A 25,401-nucleotide genomic window follows, 5' to 3' on the forward strand; every position below is an offset into this window, starting at 1 on the left:
GGGCAAGTCCATCTTAGAGGAGTAAAAGGAGAAAAATAAGAAGGGGGAAAGGAAATAGGAGGGAGGTGGGAACTGGAGAAAATAACAAATGGGAAAAAGAAATCTGGCTCGACAAGCTTCCGGTCTTATTATTCTCAGTGCTCAGGTGTCGTCTCTATCCTCCCTGAACAGACACTCTAGTGATACAACCTCTACCGTCTGTTCTTTATCACGGGACCTCTCTGGGTCAGTGACCTTTTTACAATGAGACGAATGGACCCAAGTCTCTCTCTCGGCAACCTTCAATGCTGTTGTGCTGGTCAATAAGACTTGATATGGTCCTTCCCATCTGTCAATAAGGCAACCTGAGCGTAGAAAATTCCGTATCATTACATAATCCCCAGGTTCAATGTCATGACAATTACTGTCTGGCAGATCAGGAATTACCAACTTTAGATTATCATTCTGATTCCTCAATTGCTTACTCAACTTAACCAAGTATTTTACGGTTACTTCATTGTTACATTTCAAATCATCCTGGGGGTTAATCATAACATGGGGTTGTCGACCAAACAGAATTTCAAAAGGAGACAGATTAAGAGGGGACCTGGGAGTGGTTCTGATGCTGTATAATACAATTGGCAAAGCTTCGGGCCATAACAGTCCTGTTTCAGTCATTACCTTGCTCAATTTATTTTTAATAGTGCTGTTTACTCTTTCCACCTTCGCACTCGCCTGGGGGCGGTACGGAGTGTGCAGCTTTCTATTAATTCCCATCAACTTACACATTGTTTGAAAGACTTCACCTGTAAAATGGGTACCCCTATCACTTTCAATGATTCTAGGGATACCATACCTGCACACAAATTCCTGCACAATTTTTTTTGCAGTAAATACAGCGGTATTTGTGGCCGCGGGAAATGCTTCAACCCAATTTGAGAACACATCAATACAGACCAATACATATTTTAAATTACTACAAGGTGGCAATTGTATGAAATCAATTTGTATTACCTGGAAAGGACCATCTGTCGGAGGGATATGGGATGGCTCTGTCGGTATTGCCTTTCCGATATTCTTCCTCAAGCAGGTGAGACATGTCATCGCTCTTTTACCCGCATGGGAAGAAAATCCTGGGGCGCACCAATAAGCTCTTACCAACTTACACATTCCTTCTTTGCCTAGATGAGTCAGCCCATGTGCCGCTTCCGCTAGACTTGGAAGGTATGCTCTGGGTGCCACTGGCTTACCCTGTCCGTCTGTCCAGAGTCCTGAGGACTCCTGGCCATATCCTTTTGACCTCCAAACTGCCTTTTCTTGTGGTGAACACAAATTTTGCATTTCACACAATTTCTGTGTGTTTACAGTATTAAATACCATCAGTTGTGTACTGTCTGTTTGTATGGGGTTACTAGCTGCTGATTTAGCAGCTTCGTCTGCTCGGCTGTTACTAAGTGATACCGGGTCTTGGCTATATGCGTGAGCTTTACACTTGATAACAGCCACTCTGTCGGGTTCCTGTATCGCTGTTAGAAGTCTTTTGATGTGGGCTGCATGCGCTACGGGTGTGCCAGCTGCCGTCATGAAATTTCTGAGGCGCCATAGGGCCCCGAAATCTTGGACTACTCCGAAGGCGTACCTAGAATCTGTGTAAATATTGGCTGATTTGCCCTTAGCCAATTCACATGCTCTGGTTAGGGCAACCAGTTCAGCAACTTGTGCTGAGTGTGGTGGGCCTAGCGGTTCCGCTTCTATGGTACCTTGGTCATCTACGACTGCTTATCCAGTACACAAGTCTCCCGAGTCCGTCTGTCTGTGACAATTACCGTCAGTGTAGAAAGTAAAATCTACATCTTCCAGTGGGTTGTCACTGATGTCAGGCCTTGCCGTGAAATTTTGGGTCAAATATTCCATACAATCATGTGTGTCATCCCCTGTATTAAATCCTCCTTCACCATCACTCTCATCCTCCACCCTTTGTGCCTGTCCAGGCACACCTGGGAGATACGTTGCAGGATTTAATGCGCTGCATCTCCTTATGGTGATGTTTACGGGGGCCATCAATGCCAATTCCCATCTTGTAAACCGCGCTGATGAGACGTGTCTGGTTTGGGCCGAATTCAGTAAGGCTGACACTGCATGTGGTGTATGAATTGTGAGGTTGTGTCCTAGCACTACATCTTCGCTTTTTGTGACTAGCAATGCTATTGCTGCAACGCTTCGCAAGCATGTGGGGAGGGATCGTGCTACCGTGTCTAGCTGAGCGCTACCGGCCTGCTGGCATCACCATGCTTCTGGGTTAAGACACCTGCTGCGCACCCAGCACTCTGTTCCGTACAGCTCAAAGGGTTTCCCATAGTCTGGCATACCTAATGCTGGTGCCTGCGTTAGGCACCGTTTTAGTCTCTCAAATGCCATCTCAGACTCGTCTGTGTGCGAAATCCGATCAGGTTTGTTTGATGAGACCATCTCCTGCAAAGGTAGGGCTAGTATGGAAAAACCTGGGATCCAGTTACGGCAATACCCACACATTCCTAAAAATGTTCTTATCTGTTGCTGGGTTTGTGGCAGGGTCATGTCACGAATTGCTTGAATTCTATCAGCAGTAAGGTGTCTCAGTCCTTGTGTTAGACAGTGTCCCAAATACTTCACACGGGTCTGGCATAATTGTAACTTGTCCTTGGAAACCTTGTGTCCTGTGTCTGAAAGATGAAACAGGAGTTGTTTCGTATCTCTCAGGGAGGCTTCCAGTGAATCTGAACACAGCAGTAAATCATCCACATACTGTATCAATATTGATCCACTCTCTGGTTGGAAAGACTGTAAACAATCATGCAAGGCCTGTGAGAAAATACTTGGACTGTCAATGAAACCTTGTGGTAAACGAGTCCAGGTGTACTGTACTCCCCTGTATGTAAATGCGAATAAGTATTGACTGTCAGGGTGCAGAGGTACCTAGAAGAAGGCGGAGCAGAGGTCAATAACAGTGAAAAATTTGGCAGTGGGAGGGATTTGCATAAGGATGACAGCTGGATTTGGCACTACGGGGAATTGACTCTCAACTATTTTGTTGATCCCTCTTAGATCCTGCACTAATCTGTAACCCCTCCCCCCACTCTTTTTAACAGGGAAGATGGGACTATTGGCAGTGCTGGACGTTCTTACCAGAATGCCCTGTTGTAGCAAGCGCTCTATTACAGGGTAAACTCCTAACTCCACCTCTGGCTTCAGAGGGTATTGTGGGATTTTTGGAGCTATCCTATCATCTTTTACTTGCACAACTACTGGGGCTACGTTTGCCATTAATCCAGTGTCTTGTCCATCCTTGGTCCAAAGCGATTCCGGTATCTGGGAAATCATTTCCTCTACCTTGGACGGACACCTATTTACAACAGTGTGTGACATTAATCTTGTTGGGGAGTCTAGCATATCCTGCGCTTCCTGAGCGTGGTTTTCGGGTATGTCCAAGAACACACCATCAGGAGTACAGTATATGACGCATCCCATTTTGCACAGTAAATCTCTCCCTAGGAGATTAGTCGGAGCCGATGCAGCCAGCAGAAAAGAATGCTTGGTATGCAAAGGCCCTATCGTAATCTCTGCAGGTTTGCTTAAAGGGTAGTGCTGTACTACTCCTGTTACTCCCATAGCTGGAATTGTTTTACCAGTGGTTCTCATGCCCACGGTCGAATTTATCACTGACTTGGCCGCCCCCGTATCTACAAGGAAATTTAGAGATTTACCAGCTACATCAATTGTGACCTCGGGTTCACTTCCAAGGCTCGCAATTAATTTTACTGGGTGCAGATTACAGGTGTGGCCCCGCCCCTATGGTGCGTGGTGACCTCCCTGCATTGCGCTGGCAGCTATTACCTGTGAAGGGGGTAAATGGGAACTATCAGTGACTTGCCAGTCTCTTTTTTGGGGATACCTTTTTGTTTCCCCTGCGTGTGGCTCATAACTCTGTCTCTGCGGTCCTTGATCCCAATTTCGTGTGTCATGTCGTTGTCTAGGGGGTTGATATGATCTTTATGCTTTTTTCGATCTACAGTCTCGTGCAAATGTCCCTCTTTATGACAGTAATAACAAGTTACCACAGGGGTCGGAGATTTATACAGAGGTGGCCTTGTTGTCAGGGCCTGTATACTTACGGCCATTAACTTATCACTTTGTGACTCCCTGTGTCTGGTGATATTCCGATCATGATCAATAGCGGCCTCTCTCAAAGTAGCCACCGACAGACCTCGCCAACATGGTTGGGTGGTCTGTACCCTCGTCCTCAATGCTTCCTTTAAACCATCCATTAACGCAGATACTGCTACTTCTCTATGATTCACATTTGTCTTAATGTCTTCTATGCCTGTATACTTAGCCATATCCTGTAGTGCCCGATGAAAATAATCAGCAGCTGTTTCTCCCTCTTTTTGTTTGATGGAGAAAATTTTGTTCCATTTGACAACAGCAGGAAAATACTCTTAACTGTAAATTTATTCTCTTTATATTATCTTGGTTGTACACATCCGTAAGGGGTACCTCTTCATCTAATTTACAGTCAGCTATAAATCTCGCTGAGTCGACATTGGAGGGTAAACATGCCCTCAGCAGTATCTGCCAGTCTTTGTTATTGGGCTCCACAGTATTTCCTAGCTCTCTAATGTATTTCTGGCTTGCAACTAGATCTTTCCTAGGATCAGGGAATTCAGACACCATTGATCTTAATTCCATTCGTGAAAAGGGGCAGTGCATGGCGATGTGTCTGAGAGGAGTGACTCCTGAAGTGTCAGTTTTCCCATTTGGCACTGCAATTACCCTAACGGGATTAAGTTCAATAACATCATTCTGAGTAGATTCTACAACATGTGGTGAAATGGTTTCAGCATAGTGTATGGTGCCGTACTTACCAGTTGATACGACCTCACCTGTCCCTCCACTAGGGGCCTTTGATACTGCTCTTACTGGTTGGGACGTGCCCACTGTTGTTTCTGCTATGGTGGCTGCTAGAGAGAGTGCCGATATTGTTGTTGGCTCATCCTCTTGGTCACAATCCTGGGGAAAGTTTTTAAAACCGGGTACAGCTTGCACGGGTTAATATTAGCATCAACAATCTTGGTTACATTATTCTTAACATTTATACAGTTACTAAGTGCATGTTTATCATTCACCAGTGTGCCATTCTCTGTAACCTCCTTCTCTCCCGTTATGTATGGTGGTGGTGGCGCGGTGGCTATCCGTTTTCTGATAGGGTTAGATCCAGCCGCTTGAGCCAATCCTCTTTGTATTTCACCTTCCTGTTGCCATAACTGTAAATAATCATAATGTTTGATCCGTCTCTTTGCAGATTTAATGAGACATATCCTTCTCCTTAGATTTTGTAACACCTCGGGACTAAAACTGCCTACCCGTGGGAACTTTTCCCCATCATGCGCAGTCATTCTTTCCCATTCATCACACAAAACCTCTGTGTGTGAACCGGATTTCTCACACATGACATACCTTGCCGACCCGATTGGTCGGTTTACGAAGTCAACCCGAGCCGAGGTTGATCGCCCCCTACCTGAACAACTGGCCCCCATCTTTGCAGGTGTTGCTTTCACTACCTCTGACCTTCAAATCAGGGTCTTCAGCGAACCCTTACAAAAACCAAGATGTCCGGGGTAGGCCGGCGGCGGAAGTTTACCGAGTACCTCCACTCACTCGCCCACGTCGACCAATACGCCCACACACTGCCCTAGCGCTGGTGTACTCGACCTAGGGCCCCTGCGACCTGAACCTCTATTTACTGGAACATGTGGGTGTGATCCGAAGAGCACTTAACCCTTCCCAGTAACTATTGGTTGTTAGAGAATTCCCGAGTGACCAGCGAACCTCCCTTAAAATAAAAAAATTACACAAATCACGTTAGAATGTACAAATAGCGTTTATGACCCCTCTAGCGTACTCAAATGGTACTGGGTCAAGTTACTAACTAATGCACACAATTACGTGCGGTACAATCGTTCTGCACATAAGCAACTAATCTTATGTGCGGAGCTACCAGTGGAATCGAAAATTGTGGCTGCGAATTCCTTCAGCCAGAGCTTAATGGCCTATATGGGTACCGCACCAACCCTTCCTGGTGTTGTGCTTCTTTACTCTTTATCTATAGCGGACCTCCTAGTCTGCTGTACCTAGACCTCCTGGTCTGTCTGGACCTCCTGGTCTGTGCTACAGTAGACCTCCTGGTCTGCTATACTCTAATGCTCTTTTTTTAAATGCTTAACAAGGGATGCCTCCCAAGCCACCGTGCAGTCACTTACACGTATGTACCTCACGAGAACTCGATTTCCTGTGGTTCAACCCCAAAATTTTTAGAAACATATATATGTATACACACTCTTTCACCTCATATACTCTTTACTTTCGTTTCTGCGCAGAAATCCCTTTCATTCAGTATCGCAGGCTAATCCCGAGGAGTTGCAACTAGAGAAGGATCTATTAGCTTAAAATTTTGGACACTGAGATTGGTTTGCGCTATTATCGCGTTGCCTCCTTATCGTCTAACTAAAACAATACTATTGTGTTGTTTGTATTATGTGGGCGTACCCAGACGCTCCGTTGCGTAATATACGCTCCGTGCGTCGGCCCTTGCGTCGCGTACGCTAGTCCCGCCCTTTGTTAGAGACACATGTACGCAAGCCAGGTATATCCACAGAAATACAATTAACACGTTTATATCAATGTAGATGATCTTTAACTGTAATCATCTACTGAACACCACACCGAACTTCCTTGTATCTTAGGCAAGCCGTGCGCGTGTTTTACAAATTATTCCTTAACGTATTAATATTACTTTTAACTACCAATAGCAACAAATCTTTCTCAGCACGTTATCAATTGTGAAATGGCAAACAGGAAAGTGAGGTGTGAAAATACACAAATGAAAAGAAATACAGGTGCGTGCGTGCGTGCGTATGCAAAACAGAAATAAACAGTTTTAAAAGACAATAGCGTACTGTTCTTACCTTCCGGTTCCGGATTCCACCAGCACTCCTACAGCTTAGCGAAACAGACGCTTATCTAGCCAGCACTACTGTATCCCGATACGAAGGGATACTGCCTTCCCGCCCTTGCTGACAGATAAAGTCTGTGTTCGCTGGTGCGGATATGTGGAGGACGGACGAGCCGCCAATTGATAAAGCTAACTATTTATCTTATTACATTCACTATAAAATGGGTAAGAGACTCAGTACGCAATTGGCGTATGGGGTACCGTAAGGGTACGCACTTAGCGTTGCAGACGCTTAGCCGTGGTCGAGACGCACATGCGACACGCTCGCTCACAACTTAACGCGTGGTGTCGAGCACGCTATAGGCGGCCGACTACCGTAATGCTATGCTACTAGCGTAGCGTACGCTCGTGACCACGAGGAGAACACGAGCGGCGCAGACGCTCACGGGATGACACTCAGTAAACCTTGTATGCAACACAGTGAAAGATTGAGTTTGTACTGTAAACCTTGGTTTTGTAATGTGAGCACAATGCAATGCTAATTAACCTCTATTGTATGAAAGCCTCTTGAGCGATTGAGACACTCTGAATACTCTCAGCAATGTAATAAACACACAATACCTTGCTAAGGTTCCAACACCTTTACTAACAATATCTAGCTATGTAAAAGTTACAGCAGTTAACAGTTCATACACTACAGGCTAACATCAATATCTAAGCAGGCTAACTACACATAAATATACAATATCGTCACCATCTTATACAATAACAGAGAGAGAGAGAGAGAGAGAGAATATGGCAAATACAAACAGAGATTTAGAATGGGTACAGAGAATAACTTACACACACTGGGGAATGATCGCTGCGCAGCTCTGGTACCAGCTCCGAGTTAGTCAAGATGAAAACCGTTTGTGGAGAGAAGAGACTGAGCTGGCCAGGCTGGCTGTCCTTATATACACTGCGTACAGTATACTACAAAGGGACCTACAATCTCATTGTTCATTGGACACAGGAATGTCTCCTCGCATCATAACAAAAGGTCATAGGTTAGTTTGAACAGGTGGGCTGTGACTATATCAAACTGCTCAGGTGGGAGGGAATCTCAGAATTCCCGCCGCATCGATAATGAACCGCAAATATAGTAAATGTCCAGAAACTACTAATAGACATAACTATACGCAGGAGCGATTAATCTTTACCTAACCAGCACCGGATTGTTTCTAATAAAATGTTCTTTAGTTAGGTACCAAACACCACTGCTCAAACCCTGTCTGACCCTTCGTATCATGCAAAGAGGAATTTCTCTGTCCAGTGACCAGTTACATTAAACAAACTTACAGTCATTATTAAGGGGAACATTATCTATAAAACATACTATTTGGTTTTATTATTTAACGTTTGAGTCGCCCGCTAGACGCACACAAACTCTACCGTAAATGCACATACCACGCGCTCGAGCGCATGGCCGAGGAGGCGCCATCATGCAGCTGCGAGTATCCGCACGCACGGGAGAGAATGTGCACGTGCAGCAGGCACGCGCATAAGGTGAATATATGGCAACGTGTAGCATGATATTTTTCCGACTTTGACACACCTCATCAGGCGTACCTGAGATTTGCGGTACAGGATTGTCATTACCAATTTCAGACGTTGCCGTTTGGGCTTTCCACGGCCCCGAGGATTTTCACCAAGTTAATGGCGGAAATGATGGTGCTCCTGCGCAAGCAAGGTGTCACAATTATCCCGTACTTGGACGATCTCCTCATAAAAGCGAGATCAAGAGAGCAGTTGCTGAACAGCGTCTCACTTTCACTGAATGTGTTACAGCAACACGGCTGGATTCTCAATATCCCGAAGTCGCAGTTGGTTCCTACGACTCGTCTGACCTTCTTGGGCATGATTCTTGATACAGACCAGAAAAGGGTTTATCTTCTGATAGAAAAAGCTCAGGAACTCATGACTTTGGTCAGGAACCTATTGAAGCCAAAACAGGTGTCAGTGCATCACTGCACTCGATTCCTGGGAAAGATGGTGGCATCATATGAAGCCATTCCCTTCGGCAGGTTCCATGCGAGGACTTTCCAATGGGACCTACTGGTCAAGTGGTCCGGGTCACATCTACAAATTCATCAGTTGATCACCCTGTCCCCCAGAGCCAGGGTATCTCTCCTGTGGTGGCTGCAGAGTGCTCACCTTCTAGAAGGCCGCAGGTTCGGCATTCAGGACTGGATCCTGGTGACCACGGACGCGAGCCTCCGAGGGTGGGGAGCAGTCACATAGGGAAGAAACTTCCAAGGTCTTTGGTCAAGTCAAGAGACTTGTCTTCACATCAACATCCTGGAACTGGGGGCCATATACAACGCCCTACGTCAAGCGGAGACCTTACTTCGAGACCAACCAGTTCTGATCCAGTCAGACAACATCACCGCAGTGGCTCATGTAAACCGCCAAGGCGGCACAAGGAGCAGAGTGGCAATGGCGGAAGCCACCAGGATTCTTCGCTGGGCGGAAAATCATGTAAGCGCACTGTCAGCAGTGTTCATTCCGGGAGTGGACAACTGGGAAGCAGACTTCCTCAGCAGACACGACCTGCATCCAGGAGAGTGGGGACTTCATCAGGAAGTCTTCGCACAGATTGCAAGTCAGTGGGGACTGCCCCAGATAGACATGATGGTGTCCCGCCTCAACAAAAAGCTACAGAGGTATTGCGCCAGATCAAAATACCCTCAGGCGGTAGCTTTAGACGCCCTAGTGACACCGTGGGTGTTCCAGTCGGTCTATGTGTTTCCTCCTCTTCCTCTCATACCCAAGCTGTTTAGAATAATAAGAAAAAGAGGAGTGAGAACAATTCTGATTGTTCCAGATTGGCCACGAAGGACCTGGTATCCGGATCTGCTGGAAATGCTCACAGAAGATCCGTGGCCTCTTCCTCTACGACAGGACCTGTTGCAACAAGGGCCCTGTCTGTTCCAAGACTTACCGCGGCTGTGTTTGACGGCATGGCGGTTGAACGCAGGATCCTAGCGGAAAAAGGCATTCCGGATGAGGTCATTCCTACGCTGATAAAGGCTAGGAAGGACGTGGCAGCTAAACATTATCACCGTATGGCGAAAATGTTTCTTGGTGTGAGGCCAGGAATGCTCCTACGGAAGAATTCCATCTGGGCCGTTTCCTTCACTTCCTACAGACTGGAGTGAATTTGGGCCTAAAATTAGGCTCCATTAAGGTTCAGATTTCGACCTTATCCATTTTCTTTCAAAAAGAATTGGCTTCTCTCCCAGAACTACAGACTTTTGTGAAGGGAGTGCTGCATATTCAGCCTCCTTTTATACCTCCGGTGGCGCCTTGGGACCTTAACGTGGTGTTGAGTTTCCTTAAGTCGCACTGGTTTGAACCACTTCAAATGGTGGAGTTAAAATATCTCACTTGGAAGGTGGTCATGTTATTAGCCTTGGCTTCGGCTAGGCGAGTGTCGGAATTGGCGGCTTTGTCTCATAAAAGCCCCTATCTGGTTTTCCATATGGATAGAGCGGAATTGCGGACCCGTCCTCAATTCTTGCCTAAAGGTGGTGTCATCTTTTCATATGAACCAACCTATTGTGGTGCCTGTGGCTACGCGAGACTTGGAAGATTCCGAGTCCCTTGATGTAGTCAGGGCTTTAAAAATTTACGTGGCCAGAACGGCTAGAGTCAGAAAAACAGAAGCACTGTTTGTCCTATATGCAGCCAACAAGGTTGGCGCCCCTGCTTCAAAGCAGACTATTGCTCGCTGGATCTGTAACACGATTCAGCAGGTGCATTCTACGGCTGGATTGCCGTTACCAAAATCGGTCAAGGCCCATTCCACTAGGAAGGTGGGCTCGTCTTGGGCGGCTGCCCGAGGGGTCTCGGCACTACAACTATGCCGAGCTGCTACTTGGTCGGGTTCAAACACCTTTGCAAAGTTCTATAAGTTTGATACCCTGGCTGAGGAGGACCTCATGTTTGCTCAATCGGTGCTGCAGAGTCATCCGCACTCTCCTGCCCATTTGGGAGCTTTGGTATAATCCCCATGGTCCTTGCGGAGTCCACAGCATCCTCTAGGACGTAAGAGAAAATAAGATTTTAAACCTACCAGTAAATCTTTTTCTCGTAGTCCGTAGAGGATGCTGGGCGCCCGTCCCAAGTGCGGACTACTTCTGCAAGACTTGTATATAGTTTTGCTTACATAAGGGTTATTTCATAGTTTTCATCGGTTTTGGACTGATGCTACGTTGTTTTCATACTAGTCTCCAAACCTTCAAGCGTTCCCTGAAAACTCACCTCTTCAGGCAAGCATACCAAATTCCAGAACCGCCCACATAACTTTCATAAACCTTCCTATCAAATTGCATCCACTCTGTACAGTCCACACATATCCTCACATGTCTTCTCATTCTATGCAATAGATAGCACCTTTCCTTATGTACACATGCCTATTTCCCAATAGAGTGTAAGCTTGCGAGCAGGGCCTTCCTACCTCTATGACTGTTTGTTATCACCCATTTTGTTATTGTTATTTCAAATTGTAAAGCGCAACGGAATTTGCTGCGCTATATAAGAAACTGTTAACAGTATTTATTTATTTATTTATTTATTTATTAACTGGTTAGTATATACACAAGTTATACGGTGTGATTGGTGTGGCTGGTATGAATCTTGCCCTTGGATTAACAAAAATCCTTTCCTCGCATTGTCCGTCACCTCTGGGCACAGTTTCTCTAACTGAGGTCTGGAGGAGGGGCATAGAGGGAGGAGCCAGTGCACACCCATACCTAAAGTCTTTCTTAAAGTACCCATTTCTTCTGCGGAGCCCGTCTATCCCCATGGTTCTTACGGAGTCCCCAGCATCCTCTACAGACTACGAGAAAAAGATTTACCGGTAGGTTTAAAATCTTATTATTTATTTGCCCAAATAGTTCTAAACAGCAGATGTTTAGCCTCCCCTTTTTATCTTACTCCAATACACATACCACAGGGGGTAAGCCCATCCTGTTGTTCTCAAGCCATCAATGTCTACTCATGTGCCATGAGGCCACATGCACAGCTACCATTGTCCTCTATAGACCGTGGGGAGTGGTCACTCTCCTTTGTCCGTCCCATTCTGGAAGGATGGTACACTTCCTGGTGACGCTCAGTCTAATCTGGGGAGAAGTTTTCCTGTCTAAACTACTTCCAGGAATCTGCCTGGGGACCCAGTTCACCATCTGCAGCCTGAAATCGGGCTCTACAGATGGGCAGCCTAGATCCCTGGTCAGGGTTTCCTGCCCACTAAGGGTGATTCCTATTAAGCTCCAGAAAACCACTCAGCTTGTTGTGAAGCTGAGCTGCTCCTCTCCCATCTCATGCTACTTTCATGTGGGAGGCCAGAGGGTAAGGCATGCCGTTTTTGAGGCACAGGACTGGGGGAATTCAACAGCCTGCACAGTAATGGATTCCTCCCTCCTGGGACACAACCACAAAGTAAGTGCTTTTCACTTTAAAATCACATTTAAACACATTGTACATGTTTCTGTTTAAATAAACTCTGAGCCTGTGCCCTGCACTAGGCTCTGTCCATAGCATGCACTGCAGCTGGGGATCTGCTCTCTCCAGCTCAGTGTTATACATACACGGGCACCAGGCCTCACTTTCCCAGGCACTGCAGTGCACCAGGCCTCACTTTCCCAGGCACTGCAGTGCACCAGGCCTCACTTTCCCAGGCACTGCAGTGCACCAGGCCTCACTTTCCCAGGCACTGCAGTGCACCAGGCCTCACTTTCCCAGGCACTGCAGGGCACCAGGCCTCACTTTCCCAGGCACTGCAGTGCACCAGGCCTCACTTTCCCAGGCACTGCAGGGCACCAGGCTTCACTTTCCAAGGCACTGCAGTGCACCAGGCCTCACTTTCCCAGGCACTGCAGTGCACCAGGCTTCACTTTCCCAGGCACTGCAGTGCACCAGGCCTCACTTTCCCAGGCACTGCAGTGCACCAGGCCTCACTTTCCCAGGCACTGCAGTGCACCAGGCCTCACTTTCCCAGGCACTGCAGTGCACCAGGCCTCACTTTCCCAGGCACTGCAGGGCACCAGGCTTCACTTTCCCAGGCACTGCAGTGCACCAGGCCTCACTTTCCCAGGCACTACAGTGCATCGGGCCTCACTTTCCCAGGCACTGCAGTGCACCAGGCCTCACTTTCCCAGGCACTGCAGTGCACCGGGCCTCACTTTCCCAGGCACTGCAGTGCACCAGGCCTCACTTTCCCAGGCACTGCAGTGCACCAGGCCTCACTTTCCCAGGCACTACAGTGCACCAGGCCTCACTTTCCCAGGCACTGCAGTGCACCAGGCCTCACTTTCCCAGGCACTGCAGGGCACCAGGCCTCACTTTCCCAGGCACTACAGTGCACCAGGCCTCACTTTCCCAGGCACTGCAGTGCACCAGGCCTCACTTTCCCAGGCACTGCAGTGCACCAGGCCTCACTTTCCCAGGCACTGCAGTGCACCAGGCCTCACTTTCCCAGGCACTGCAGTGCACCAGGCCTCACTTTCCCAGGCACTGCAGTGCACCAGGCCTCACTTTCCCAGGCACTGCAGGGCACCAGGCCTCACTTTCCCAGGCACTACAGTGCACCAGGCCTCACTTTCCCAGGCACTGCAGTGCACCAGGCCTCACTTTCCCAGGCACTGCAGTGCACCAGGCCTCACTTTCCCAGGCACTGCAGTGCACCAGGCCTCACTTTCCCAGGCACTGCAGTGCACCAGGCCTCACTTTCCCAGGCACTGCAGTGCACCAGGCCTCACTTTCCCAGGCACTGCAGTGCACCAGGCCTCACTTTCCCAGGCACTGCAGTGTACCAGGCCTCACTTTCCCAGGCACTACAGTGCACCAGGCCTCACTTTCCCAGGCACTGCAGTGCACCAGGCCTCACTTTCCCAGGCACTACAGTGCACCAGGCCTCACTTTCCCAGGCACTGCAGTGCACCAGGCCTCACTTTCCACTACAGTGTACCAGGCCTCACTTTCCCAGGCACTGCAGTGCACCAGGCCTCACTTTCCACTACAGTGTACCAGGCCTCACTTTCCCAGGCACTACAGTGCACCAGGCCTCACTTTCCCAGGCACTGCAGTGCACCAGGCCTCACTTTCCACTACAGTGTACCAGGCCTCACTTTCCCAGGCACTACAGTGCACCAGGCCTCACTTTCCCAGGCACTGCAGTGCACCAGGCCTCACTTTCCCAGGCACTACAGTGCACCAGGCCTCACTTTCCCAGGCACTGCAGTGCCTCACAATACAATATACAGAACATTTATACCAATGTGCCCAGCGCTGGGTTTCTGTGCAGTCTGGAGGCCTGATGGTCTCTCCCCAGGGGCAGCAGGGCACACAGTGAGGGGGCTAGCAACGCTGCCGAGGGCTGGGGGAGCTGGCTGCAGCATGTGCTAACTTTTACAGCGCGCCATCAGTAAAAATACCCGGCGCCTAGCGCCCAATATATTTAGAGATGGCGCCTAGCACCACTGCATTTTAAATGTGGCGCCAAGTGCCCTTCGTGCTCGACATGTTGCTGGGCACTTAAGGGTTAACCCCTTAAGTGCCGCTGCCGCCATTAACCATGTGGCTGACGGGCTCTCCGGCCACACCTACTTTAGTTTGTGTTCAGCTCAAGGCTTCAGCCTCAAAGCGCTCTGGCTCTTGCTGGTCCTGTGTTTCTTGCAGGTGACTATCAGCCAAGCTTCTACGGTGCCCGAGCTTCCTGCCGTACTGACTGCTCATTCCACTCGCTCAGTGTGGCCGTCTCTGCGGAGCTGCTTTGTAAATGCCAATACATTCATCAGGTGCCACCCTAACACACCTGGATTGTGGGTGTTTCTCTTTCATCCACTAGGGGGCACTGGAGTTCCTTATACATTAGGGGTGTGAAGCTTGCAACCGGAGGTGTGGCACAATGTAAAATTAGTATTGTCTGCACAGCCGGCTCCTCCCCCTTCACATCCCTCCTCCCTCAGTTTTGAATATTGTGCTAGGAGGTAGCACATGGAGCTTTGAGCTCCTGACTAGAAAAATTATTATTATTTTTTTCTTTCTCTCTTGTTATGGGCTGCATCACCCTAATGAAAAGGGAGACAAAAGCCACGGATTTGTGAGAGACAAAGATCCCTCTTGAAGGGACCGGCATCTCCCGACAGCAGGGAGCAGTGCTCCGCAGAAAACTGTTAAATAATGGAAGCGGCTCCCTATGAAAAGGGAGACAAAGCCAGCGGTGTTTCAGGAGACAAAGATCCCTTTTGAAGGGACCTGCATCTCCCGACAGGAGATCCTCATCACGGAGTACAGTGAGTACTGGTGGTAATACATAGTAGCTGCTGCGTCCCCGTCCCCCCACCCGCTCTCCCCGCGACTTCTTATCTCAGCGATAGACGCTCCGTTGTGAGACCAGGTGAGGGGCCCCGTAGTGCGCGTGCCGGCGGGGAGACAGAGTGATGCGGCTGCACTGAGGAAGGGAGGCGCTGCTGAAGACTGGTAAGAGAGGTCCAGTAGCGCGCCCCGTCAGAGTTTAAATGCGGCCTGTATAGAGGGACACAGCGCTTCCTAGCCAGTATAACGCACCGCTAGGCGACCGGGTGAGAGCGGTCCCGCAGCGCGCGCGCTGAAGGTCAAATGGAGTTAGTATTCAGCGCGGCTGAGAAGCCCCAGCCGCGTGTACGGCTATAGAAGTTGCTTCAGTGGTACATCACTTTAATATAATAGAAGTGATGAAAAATGTTCAATGGCGGCCATCTTATTTTCCCCATATAGGCGCCAATCTGAGGGGCAGGGATTAGCCCTCCCCCTCTTATATGTTATTCTATGAGACATTGATATAGGATTAACTCCCTCTGCTGGTAAGAGGATTTATAGGAGGATCTCCTGAAGTATACTTATTTACTATTTATATTTTCTAAGGAATTCTATACAAAAGATCCTGAAGAAAATACTGGGAAGCACATGGACAACCTCACCATCGTAGCTGATTTACAGTTCGGGCTGTGAGGATTGCAAACCGGCTGGTGACATTTTTATTTAATATTTATTTATTTATATTTTAATTTTTGGGTGTCATTTTCCCCTTTTTCCATATGAAGGGATAAGTTTGTCCAGCCGGTTCCAATACCTTTGCTTCTGTCATCCCTCAGGCTTTCCCTTCCTAATTTAAGGAGTAAAAGCGCTGCGTAATACCCTAGTACGGGGTTTAATTAGCATGTCTAAAGCATCAACCAAGACTGCTAAGACCTGCTATGTTTGTACGAAATGTAACAAGAAGAGCAAAAGGGTTGGTAGCTCCGGAGTGTGTGACTCCTGCTTAGACAAGGACACTCCACCTGGGAGCAGTGCGCCGCCTAGGTCATGGAACAACCTGGCACATAGATCTCACAGGAGATGGCGGAATCCCGCAGACAGCAATCGGAATGGGCTGCGGGATTCACTAAGACGATGGAGGAATTTCTCATCAAGTTAACGCCGCGAGCACATGCAGAAACAAATGTGCGCAAGGCAGTTAAAAGACTTCTTCCTATCATAACGAAAAGCACACCGATTTTCCAGAAGTAGACACGGCAATCTCGGGTATTGAGTCTTTGATTGAGGCGGTAAAAGAGATCCTAGACTTCAAGGCGGAAGACGTCAAGGAACCAGAAGAATTAGATTTTTTCGAATCACAAAAGCCGCGTTCTTCGGTGTTTCCCATTCCTAAATCCCTCCAATCTCAGATGGAGGCTTGGAAACAGCCGGACAAACGCTTTCAATTTCCAAAGAAGTTTCAAGCGTCTTATCCCCTACACAAGGGTGTGATGGATAAGTGGGAGAATCCGCCTGTAGTAGATGCTTCCCTAGGGAGGTTATCGAAGAAGACAATATTGCCGATACCTAATGTGACGACTTTAAAGGATGGGTCAGATCGGAAAGTGGACACCACTTTGAAATCAATATTCATGGCAGCAGGTGCAGCACAGAGACCTGCGATCGTATGTGCTTGGGTCAACAAGGCCATGGGCGAGTGGTCTAGGCGTATTGTACAAGCTATTGAGGAGGAAAATAGCTTAGAAGAGATTACCCAACTGGCAGACCACATTCGAGAATCTGCTTCATACTTGTGTCAGGCCTCCCAAGTCTTAGCAAATTAGCTTCGCGCATCTCCACTTCGGCTATATCAGCTAGACGGATTTTATGGCTCAGAGAATGGCAAGGCGACTCTGACACCAAGAAGGCAGTGGAATCCATCCCCTTTGGGGGAGAGATGCTTTTTGGTGCTGAGTTGGATAAGTGGATTTCACAGAGGGAAATCTACCTTTCTGCCTACTCCATATACGAGAGCCGTTCCACAGGCTAGAAGAGGATATTCGGGACCGGCATTTAATTCATTTAGATCGCGGTCCTTTCGAAGCAGAGGACGAGGTTTTGATACACAAGTCCGTAGAAGCAGAGGTAGAGGCCGCGCACAGGCAGCAGCCACACAACGGGATAAAACTGTTGACAAAACCATGACATGACGGTCTTCCGGCCCACCTGGGATCTCCCTTGGTGGGCGCCCGTCTGGAAGGTTTTCGGGACATATGGACCATCACCTGTCCAGATCTTTGGATCAATGACATAATCTCCCAGGGGTACAGACTGGATTTCCGACAGAGACCTCACAGTCAGTTTTTTACAACGGGTCTGCCTCAATGCCCTCAAAAGGCAGAAGCACTACTGACGGCCATTCAAAAATGATTACGGTCAGGGGTCATTACTACAGTTCCCACCTCTCAGAGGGGAACGGGTTTTTATTCCAGTCTTTTTATCGTGCCAAAGCCAGACGGAACGGTCAGGCCGATACTCAATTTAAAAGGTTTTAAACCAGTTTCTAAAGATATGCAAATTCAAAATGGAATCAATCCAGTTAAAGGATGCATACCTGCATATTCCAATTTGGGCTCCCCACCAAGCTTGCCTAAGGTTTGCACTAGTGAGGGATCATTACCAATTCAGAGCTCTACAATTTGGCTTATCAGCCCCAAGGATCTTCACGAAGATAATGGCAATTATGGTTGCGGGGTTGAGAATGTTGGGAGTCACGATAATACCCTATCTAGATGATCTTCTGATCAAGGCCTCCTCTTAAGAGAAGCTGATCAAAGATGTTCAGGCGTCTCACCAATTTCTCATTCAACACGGATGGATTGTGACCTTCCAGAAATCCAACCTCACTCCGACTCAACTAATTAAATTCCTGGGTCTCATCTTGGACACGGTGCAGTTAAAGATTTTTCTGCCAGAATCCAAGATCAAGGATCTACAGAAGTTAGTAGATCAAGTACTAAGGCCACCGTCAGTGTCTCTGCGACTCTGTGTACAACTTCTCGGAAAAATGGTGGCGTCGTTCGAAGCTCTCCAGTACGGCAGACTTCATTCCCGACCGTTCCAGATGAACCTCCTGGCTCAGGGAGCTGGTTCACACTGGTTTCTTCAGCGACGGATCCAACTGCAATCACACGTAAGAGTCTCCTTGATTTGGTGATCGTTGCACAAGAATCTCGCAGCATGGAAGAGATTCGGGATACGGAATTGGAGGATCCTGACAACGGACGCCAGCCTCAGAGGTTGGGGGGCCGTCTTCGAGGACCTTCAGTTTCAGGGACGATGGACGTTACAGGAGAACAGATTACCCATCAACATTCTCGAACTAAGAGCAGTTTACATTGCCCTTCTCCTTGCCGAAGACGTAGTCATGAATCAGTACGTGAGGGTACAATCGGACAATGTCACAACGACGGCTTACATAAACCGTCAGGGAGGAACGACGAGCAGAATGGCGTTAAGGAAGCCACAAAGATATTGTTGTGGGCTGAAACGTCATCCTCTCGGCAGTTTTCATTCCAGGTGTGGAGAACTAGGAAACGGATTATCTCAGTCGACAGGACATGCACCCGGGAGAGTGGTGCCTGCATCTACGGATTTTCGACATGGTGGTGAGGAGATGGGGTCTTCCTCAAGTGGACCTAATGGCGTCTCGGCAGAACCACCAGCTGCCAAGATATGTGTCCAGGGCAAGGGATCCAGCGGCAGGAGGAGTGGACGCATTGACACTTCCTTGGGGTTACGAAAAGGTTTACATATTTCCACCATTCCCTCTCCTTCCCAGGGTTCTGAAGAGGTTGAAACGAGAGCGTGTGTGGGCGATTATAATCGCACCAGATTGGCCACGCAGGAGTTGGTACTCAGATCTACAAGGGTTGTTGGTGGACGAACCGTGGCGGTTACCTCAGAGAGTGGATCTGCTATCTCAAGGGCTGTTTCCTCACCCGGACCTGAACAGGCTGCGTTTAACGGCGTGGCTATTGAAATCAGGATCTTAAGAAACAGAGGGATACCTAGAACGGCTATTCCTACAATGATTGCGGCTCGAAAACCGGTCACGGCCATACATTACTACAGAATTTGGAAGAAATACATCGACTGGTGTCAGGAACGTGGATGGAATTCGACAACCTTCCACTTATCCAGACTTTTACTTTTCCTTCAGGCCGGCCTAGACTTAGGTCTTAACCTGGGATCTCTAAAGGTTCAAGTGTCGGCTCTTTCCATCCTTTTTCAACAGGGGTTTGCATCCTTACCGGAAGTTCAGACCTTTTTGCAGGGGGTTCTGAGAATACAGCCCCCGTTTCGTCCTCCCACTGCACCGTGGGATCTCAATTTGGTATTAGATTTTTTTAAATTGCCACTCTTTGAACTGTTACCTAGAACAGACCTGAAACATCTCTCTTGGAAGGTAACATTGTTGCTAGCCTTGGCATCGGCCAGGCGGTTTTCTGAGTTAGGAGCCTTATCGTGTAAGAGTCCTTTTTTTTTTTTTCTTTTTTTTTTCATGAGGATCGGGCGGAACTCCGTACAAGAGCGGATTTCCTTCCTAAAGTTGTTTCGGGGTTTCATGTAAACCAGTCGATTGTGGTCTCCTCTTCCAGTGTCTGGCAGATGGGGATGTATCCTTGGATTGCGTACATCCTTTAGGAAGTCGGACCATTTAATTGTCCTGTATGATGGGCCAAAGAAGTGTTGGCCGGCTTCTAAGCAGTCTCTGCCTAGATGGATCAGATTTGCCATTCGGCAAGCTTATGTTTCCTGTGGTAAACTCGTTCCGGTTCAGACGGGTGCTCATACTACCTGGTCGGTGGGTGCCTCTTGGGCGGCTGCCAGAGGTGTTTCCACGACTCAACTTTGCAGGGCGGCAACGTGGTCCTCGGCCCCCACGTTCGCGAAATTTGACAAGTTTGATACCTTTGCGTCCGAAGATTCAAAGTTCGGACGTTTGGTTTTACAGGCAACAGACAGCACTCCCTCCCTGGGGGATAACTTTGGGACGTCCCCTAATGTATAAGGAACTCCAGTGTCCCCTAGTGGATGAAAGAGTAAAGATGATTTTGGTACTTACCGATAAATCCATTTCTCTGAATCCTCTAGGGGACACTGGACGCCCACCTCGGTGCTGTCAGCCTGCTGTGTTTGGGTTATTGTTCAAGTTCGTTCAAACGGTGTTCGTTTCTGTTAAAGAAGTTCTTGGATACTGTTTGTTCTGTTGTACGGTTCGGTTCCTCGCCAGGTGCGGTAGTCTCATGTCCTATTCTCTCAGTCACATTTTCAAAACGGAGGGAGGAGGGATGTGAAGGGGGAGGAGCCGGCTGTGCAGACCATGCTAATTTTACATTGTGCCACACCTCCGGTTGCAAGCTTCACACCCCTAATGTATAAGGAACTCCAGTGTCCTCTAGAGGATTCAGAGAAATGGATTTATCGGTAAGTACCAAAATCCTCTCTTTGCCCTTCTCACATCTACTGTGTTCCGGTCTTCCTTCTCTTTCCTCTCACTCCTTGCCTTGGGCTTGCTATGGGGCATCCAGTCACAGGGTCAGAGGAAGCCTGGGCTGCTGGGAAAGAAGTGTGAGCAGTGTGGTGCCCAGTCTCCAGCTCGCCAGCCTATGTCCAGTGTTATCCCTGTGGATTAGAAGAAACCTAAATCTCCTCTTTCAGTCCTCCTATCCATTCTGCATGCACCTTATTCCCTACGCTTGTCCTGACTTTAGCACAGTGATGAGTACATTGAACACCGCTGACCATTTCTTCTTCTTCCAGGTACTCGAATATCTTTGTCACCTCTCCGAGCCCTGATAACCTGCACACCCTGTTTGAGTTCATCTTTAAAGGATTTGACGCACTGCAGTACCAGGTGAGATTCCTCCCCATTAAATGAGAAATTGACCTAACGAGGGACGATGAGAGGCAGCTTCTGTACATCACTGCAAGCTCTTCTCTATCATACTGCCAGAAAGTCCAGTGTACATGAGTAGAAACGTTCCATCTGCAGATGTGTCCTTATACACTGTGGCCTCAGCCGCGCCAGATAGCCCCTCTCTGCGCAGCACGCCCCGCGTGACTCTGCCGTGTTACGCATAATGTCTGTGTAAATAAAACTACTGGGAGCCGCAGAACTACGTTGTTAGATTGCACTGATCAAGTAGATGTGCAAGACTTGTACGTCTGTGTAAGAAGTGCTACTATGCAGCGGCCGCAGCGTTTTCTCTCACCAAGTTCCATTGTGCCTCATCTGCGACTGTGTACATGTCACAGCGCGGTCAGACTCTGGTCCCACTTACCGAGTCCAGCAGCGCTGGGCCCCGGTCGTGGAATCCCTGACGCCCACTGCTGGTGTCCCCTCCCAACGCACTCCTCCAGCTGCTAAAGCACACAGACTGCCGCGGCTACCATAGGTATGCATGTGCCGCTCCATGTGAAATGTAAAATGCCAGGAGCTTCAAAATGGGCGCCAAATTCAAGCTCCGCCTATGTAACGGAGTCCCTGGAAGTATTCCGACAATAGCACAAGGTCAGGAATGCTGGAGCAAAGTATACCTGTTCCTGACCTCGGATATTCCTTGTGACCCTTCGCCTGATCCTTCGGTTCTGCGTTAGTGAATCCTGATTCAACTTCTGCTTTCCTTGTGACCTGATTCTGCCTTCTCCTTGTGACCTGATTCTGCCTTCTCCTTGTGACCTGATTCTGCCTTCTCCTTGTGACCTGATTCTGCCTTCTCCTTGTGACCTGATTCTGCCTTCTCCTTGTGACCTGATTCTGCCTTCTCCTTGTGACCTGATTCTGCCTTCTCCTTGTGACCTGATTCTGCCTTCTCCTTGTGACCTGATTCTGCCTTCTCCTTGTGCCCTGATTCTGCCTTCTCCTTGTGACCTGATTCTGCCTTCTCCTTGTGACCTGATTCTGCCTTCTCCTTGTGACCTGATTCTGCCTTCTCCTTGTGACCTGATTCTGCCTTCTCCTTGTGACCTGATTCTGCCTTCTTCCTGGTACTTCGCTGTGTATTGGTTCTGATCCGGCATGCTGACTACGCCTTGTACGCCTGATTATGTATTTCCACCTACACTCCTGAGCTTGCCAGCACCTATACAGTGGAACCTAGACAAAGGGCTGCGACCTGCATGTCTGGCCCCCATACCTCATTGCAGGGTCTATGGTGAATACCACAGTCATGTTCGACTCCTTTGTTCTGGGTCTTTCTTATTCGAAATAACCAAGGTGGCTTATATAATTTCCCTGTTGTCCGGACAGGCCCCAGCCTAGATTTCCCTACTCTGGGACATTTGGGTAGACCTTTTCCACAGAGAGAATGTGGGAGCAATCCCAGTGCTAGTATAGTCTCCCTGCTAATGAGAGGGACAGTAGGTTCAAGATCAAGCTCTGCCTGTACTACGGCGAACCAGGTCCCCTCCTTGCCAGCTGCTAACATCCTGGGGAAAGGGAGGCCCCTCGGCTATCATGGGGTGGTCAGATTAGGTGTGTTTAATCACACCCTACAACAGGAGTGGGGAACGTGCGGCCCTCCAGCTGTTGTTGAACTACACATCCCAGCATGTCCTGCAACTGTTTTAACATGGCCAAGTGACAAAACTGTAGCAGGGCATGCTGGTGTGTGCAGTTCAACTACAGCTGGAGGGCCAAAGGTTCCCCACCCCTGGCCTACGGGGAAATCAGGATTTTGGTACTTACCGATAAATCCCTTTCTCCGATTCCACAGGGGACACTGGAGCGCAGTTACAATGGGGAAATAGTAGGCAGTAACTGGGAGCTGGCACTTTAAAACTCAAACACTCTGGCTAGCTCCTCCCCTACTATGTCCCCCCTCCAAGCCACTCTACGTAAAACTGTGCCCGAGGAGAGCTGGAATAAACTAACGTTAAAGTAGAGGAGGTTAACGCCGACATGTAAACCAGGATAACACGAAACCAACTTGGAACCTAACAAAAGGTTAACCTGAAACAAACAAACAGTCACATAGTGATCTGCGAACCGTTAAGCGAACAAGGAGGAGACAGCGCTGGGTGGGCGTCCAGTGTCCCCTGTGGAATCTGAGAAAGGGATTTATCGGTAAGTACCAAAATCCTGATTTCTCCTTCATCCACTAGGGGACACTGGAGCGCAGTTACAATGGGGACGTCCCAGAGCTCCCAAAACGGGCGGGAGAGCGCGGAGAGTCCTGTAAACCGCTCGGCCAAACTGTGACGCAGAGGCCGCAAAAGTGTCAAACCTGTAAAATTTGACAAACGTATGTCGGCCCGACCAAGTAGCCGCCCGACATAAAGTAGCCATGGAGACCCCACGGGCAGCCGCCCACGAAGGTCCCACAGAACGCGTAGAGTGCGCTGAAATTGAATCTGGAGGTTCCCGAGAAGCTGCCAAATAAGCTTGTCTGATGGTCAGTCGAATCCATCGAGACAAGGTCTGCTTAGAAGCCGGCCAACCACGGCGCGTAGCATCATATAAAACAAATAAGGAATCGGACTTCCGAATAGCCTTAGTCCTATCCACATAGATCTTGAGCGCTCTGACTACGTCCAATGATCTTGAATCCGGAGAGTCTACAGAGAGAGCCGGAACCACAAGTGGCTGATTGATGTGAAAATCGGACACCACCTTAGGTAGAAAAGACATGCGAGTACGGAGCTCGGCCCTATCAGCATGAAACACCAGGTAAGGAGGACGACAAGAAAGAGCCCCAAGTTCCGACACCCGTCTAGCCGAAGCGAGAGCCAGGAGAAGAACCACCTTCCAGGTGAGAGATTTCATCTCCACTGACTCCAGCGGCTCAAACAACGAGGATTGCAGAAAAGCGAGAACCAGAGTGAAGTCCCATGGTGCTGTTGGGGGGCGAAAGGGAGGCTGTATACGTAAAACCCCCTGAAAGAAAGTCTGAACTTCCGGCAGCAAGGCCAACTTTTTCTGGAAAAAAAACGAAAGAGCAGAGACCTGCACCTTTAGTGAACCCAGTCTTAAGCCTGCCGAAAAACCCGCCTGCAAAAAACTGAGAAGGCGGCCCAACCGAAAAACTGAAGGAGAAAATTGTCGACGTTCACACCAGGCTACATAAGCCTTCCAAATGCGGTAGTAGTGAGACGATGTGACTGACTTTCTAGCCCGAAGCATAGTAGGTATAACTGTACGAGGAATCCCCTTCCTTTTCAAGATGGCCTTTTCAACAGCCACGCCGTCAAACGTAGCCTGCGTAAGTCTGGATAAAGAAAAGGACCCTGTTGCAGAAGATCGTCCCGTAGTGGCAGGGGCCAAGGCTCGGCTACTGACAACAGGCGGAGGGTGGAGTACCAAGTCCTGCGCGGCCAATCTGGAGCCACCAGGAGGACCAGAGTGTTTTCTCTCTTGATGCGTTGCAGAACCCGAGGCAACAGCGGGAAGGGAGGAAAGAGATAAACGTACCGGAAATTCCAAGGAGCCGTGAGGGCATCCACGCCCGCCGCTGCCGGGTCTCTCGTTCGAGCGTAATAAAGAGGCAGCTGATGGTTCAGGCGGGACGCCATGAGGTCGATCTGTGGTTTTCCCCACCGGCGGACAAGTTGACAAAACACCTGGGGATGGAGTGACCACTCTCCCGGGTGCATGTCCTGTCGGCTGAGGTAATCGGCTTCCCAATTTTCCACTCCTGGAATGAATATCGCCGAGAAGGACAGCGCATACTCCTCCGCCCAGAGAAGTATGTTGGTGACCTCCCTCATCGCCGCACGGCTGCGAATGCCGCCCTGACGGTTGATGTACGCTACCGTTGTGGCATTGTCGGATTGAACCCTGACCGCTCGACCGCGCAGCAGATGATGTGCCTGAAGTAGGGCGTTGTATACCGCCCGTAGTTCGAGAATGTTTATCAGGAGAGCGGATTCGTGAATCGACCAGCATCCCTGGAACCGATGTTCGAGGGTCACTGCCCCCCAGCCTCGCAGACTTGCGTCCGTGGTGAAAAGAGTCCAATCCCACACTCCAAACCTCCTTCCTTCCAACAGATGTGCCGACTGGAGCCACCAGAGAAGCGACGACCGTGCCCTTGAAGATAGCGTCACCCGCT

General features: G+C 49.0%; 1 protein-coding gene across 1 annotated transcript in view; it reads left to right on the forward strand.

Annotated features, from left to right (window-relative positions):
* Positions 1-25,401, forward strand: part of NAT10 (N-acetyltransferase 10) — a 184,029-nt gene that overhangs the window by 137,076 nt on the left and 21,552 nt on the right. The window contains exon 10 of the mRNA XM_063946085.1: positions 21,113-21,206. Within this exon, the coding sequence (XP_063802155.1) occupies positions 21,113-21,206 (94 nt within the window). The remainder of the gene's footprint in view (positions 1-21,112; positions 21,207-25,401) is intronic.

Source organism: Pseudophryne corroboree, chromosome 11, assembly GCF_028390025.1.
Source record: "Pseudophryne corroboree isolate aPseCor3 chromosome 11, aPseCor3.hap2, whole genome shotgun sequence".
Lineage (NCBI taxonomy): Eukaryota > Metazoa > Chordata > Amphibia > Anura > Myobatrachidae > Pseudophryne > Pseudophryne corroboree.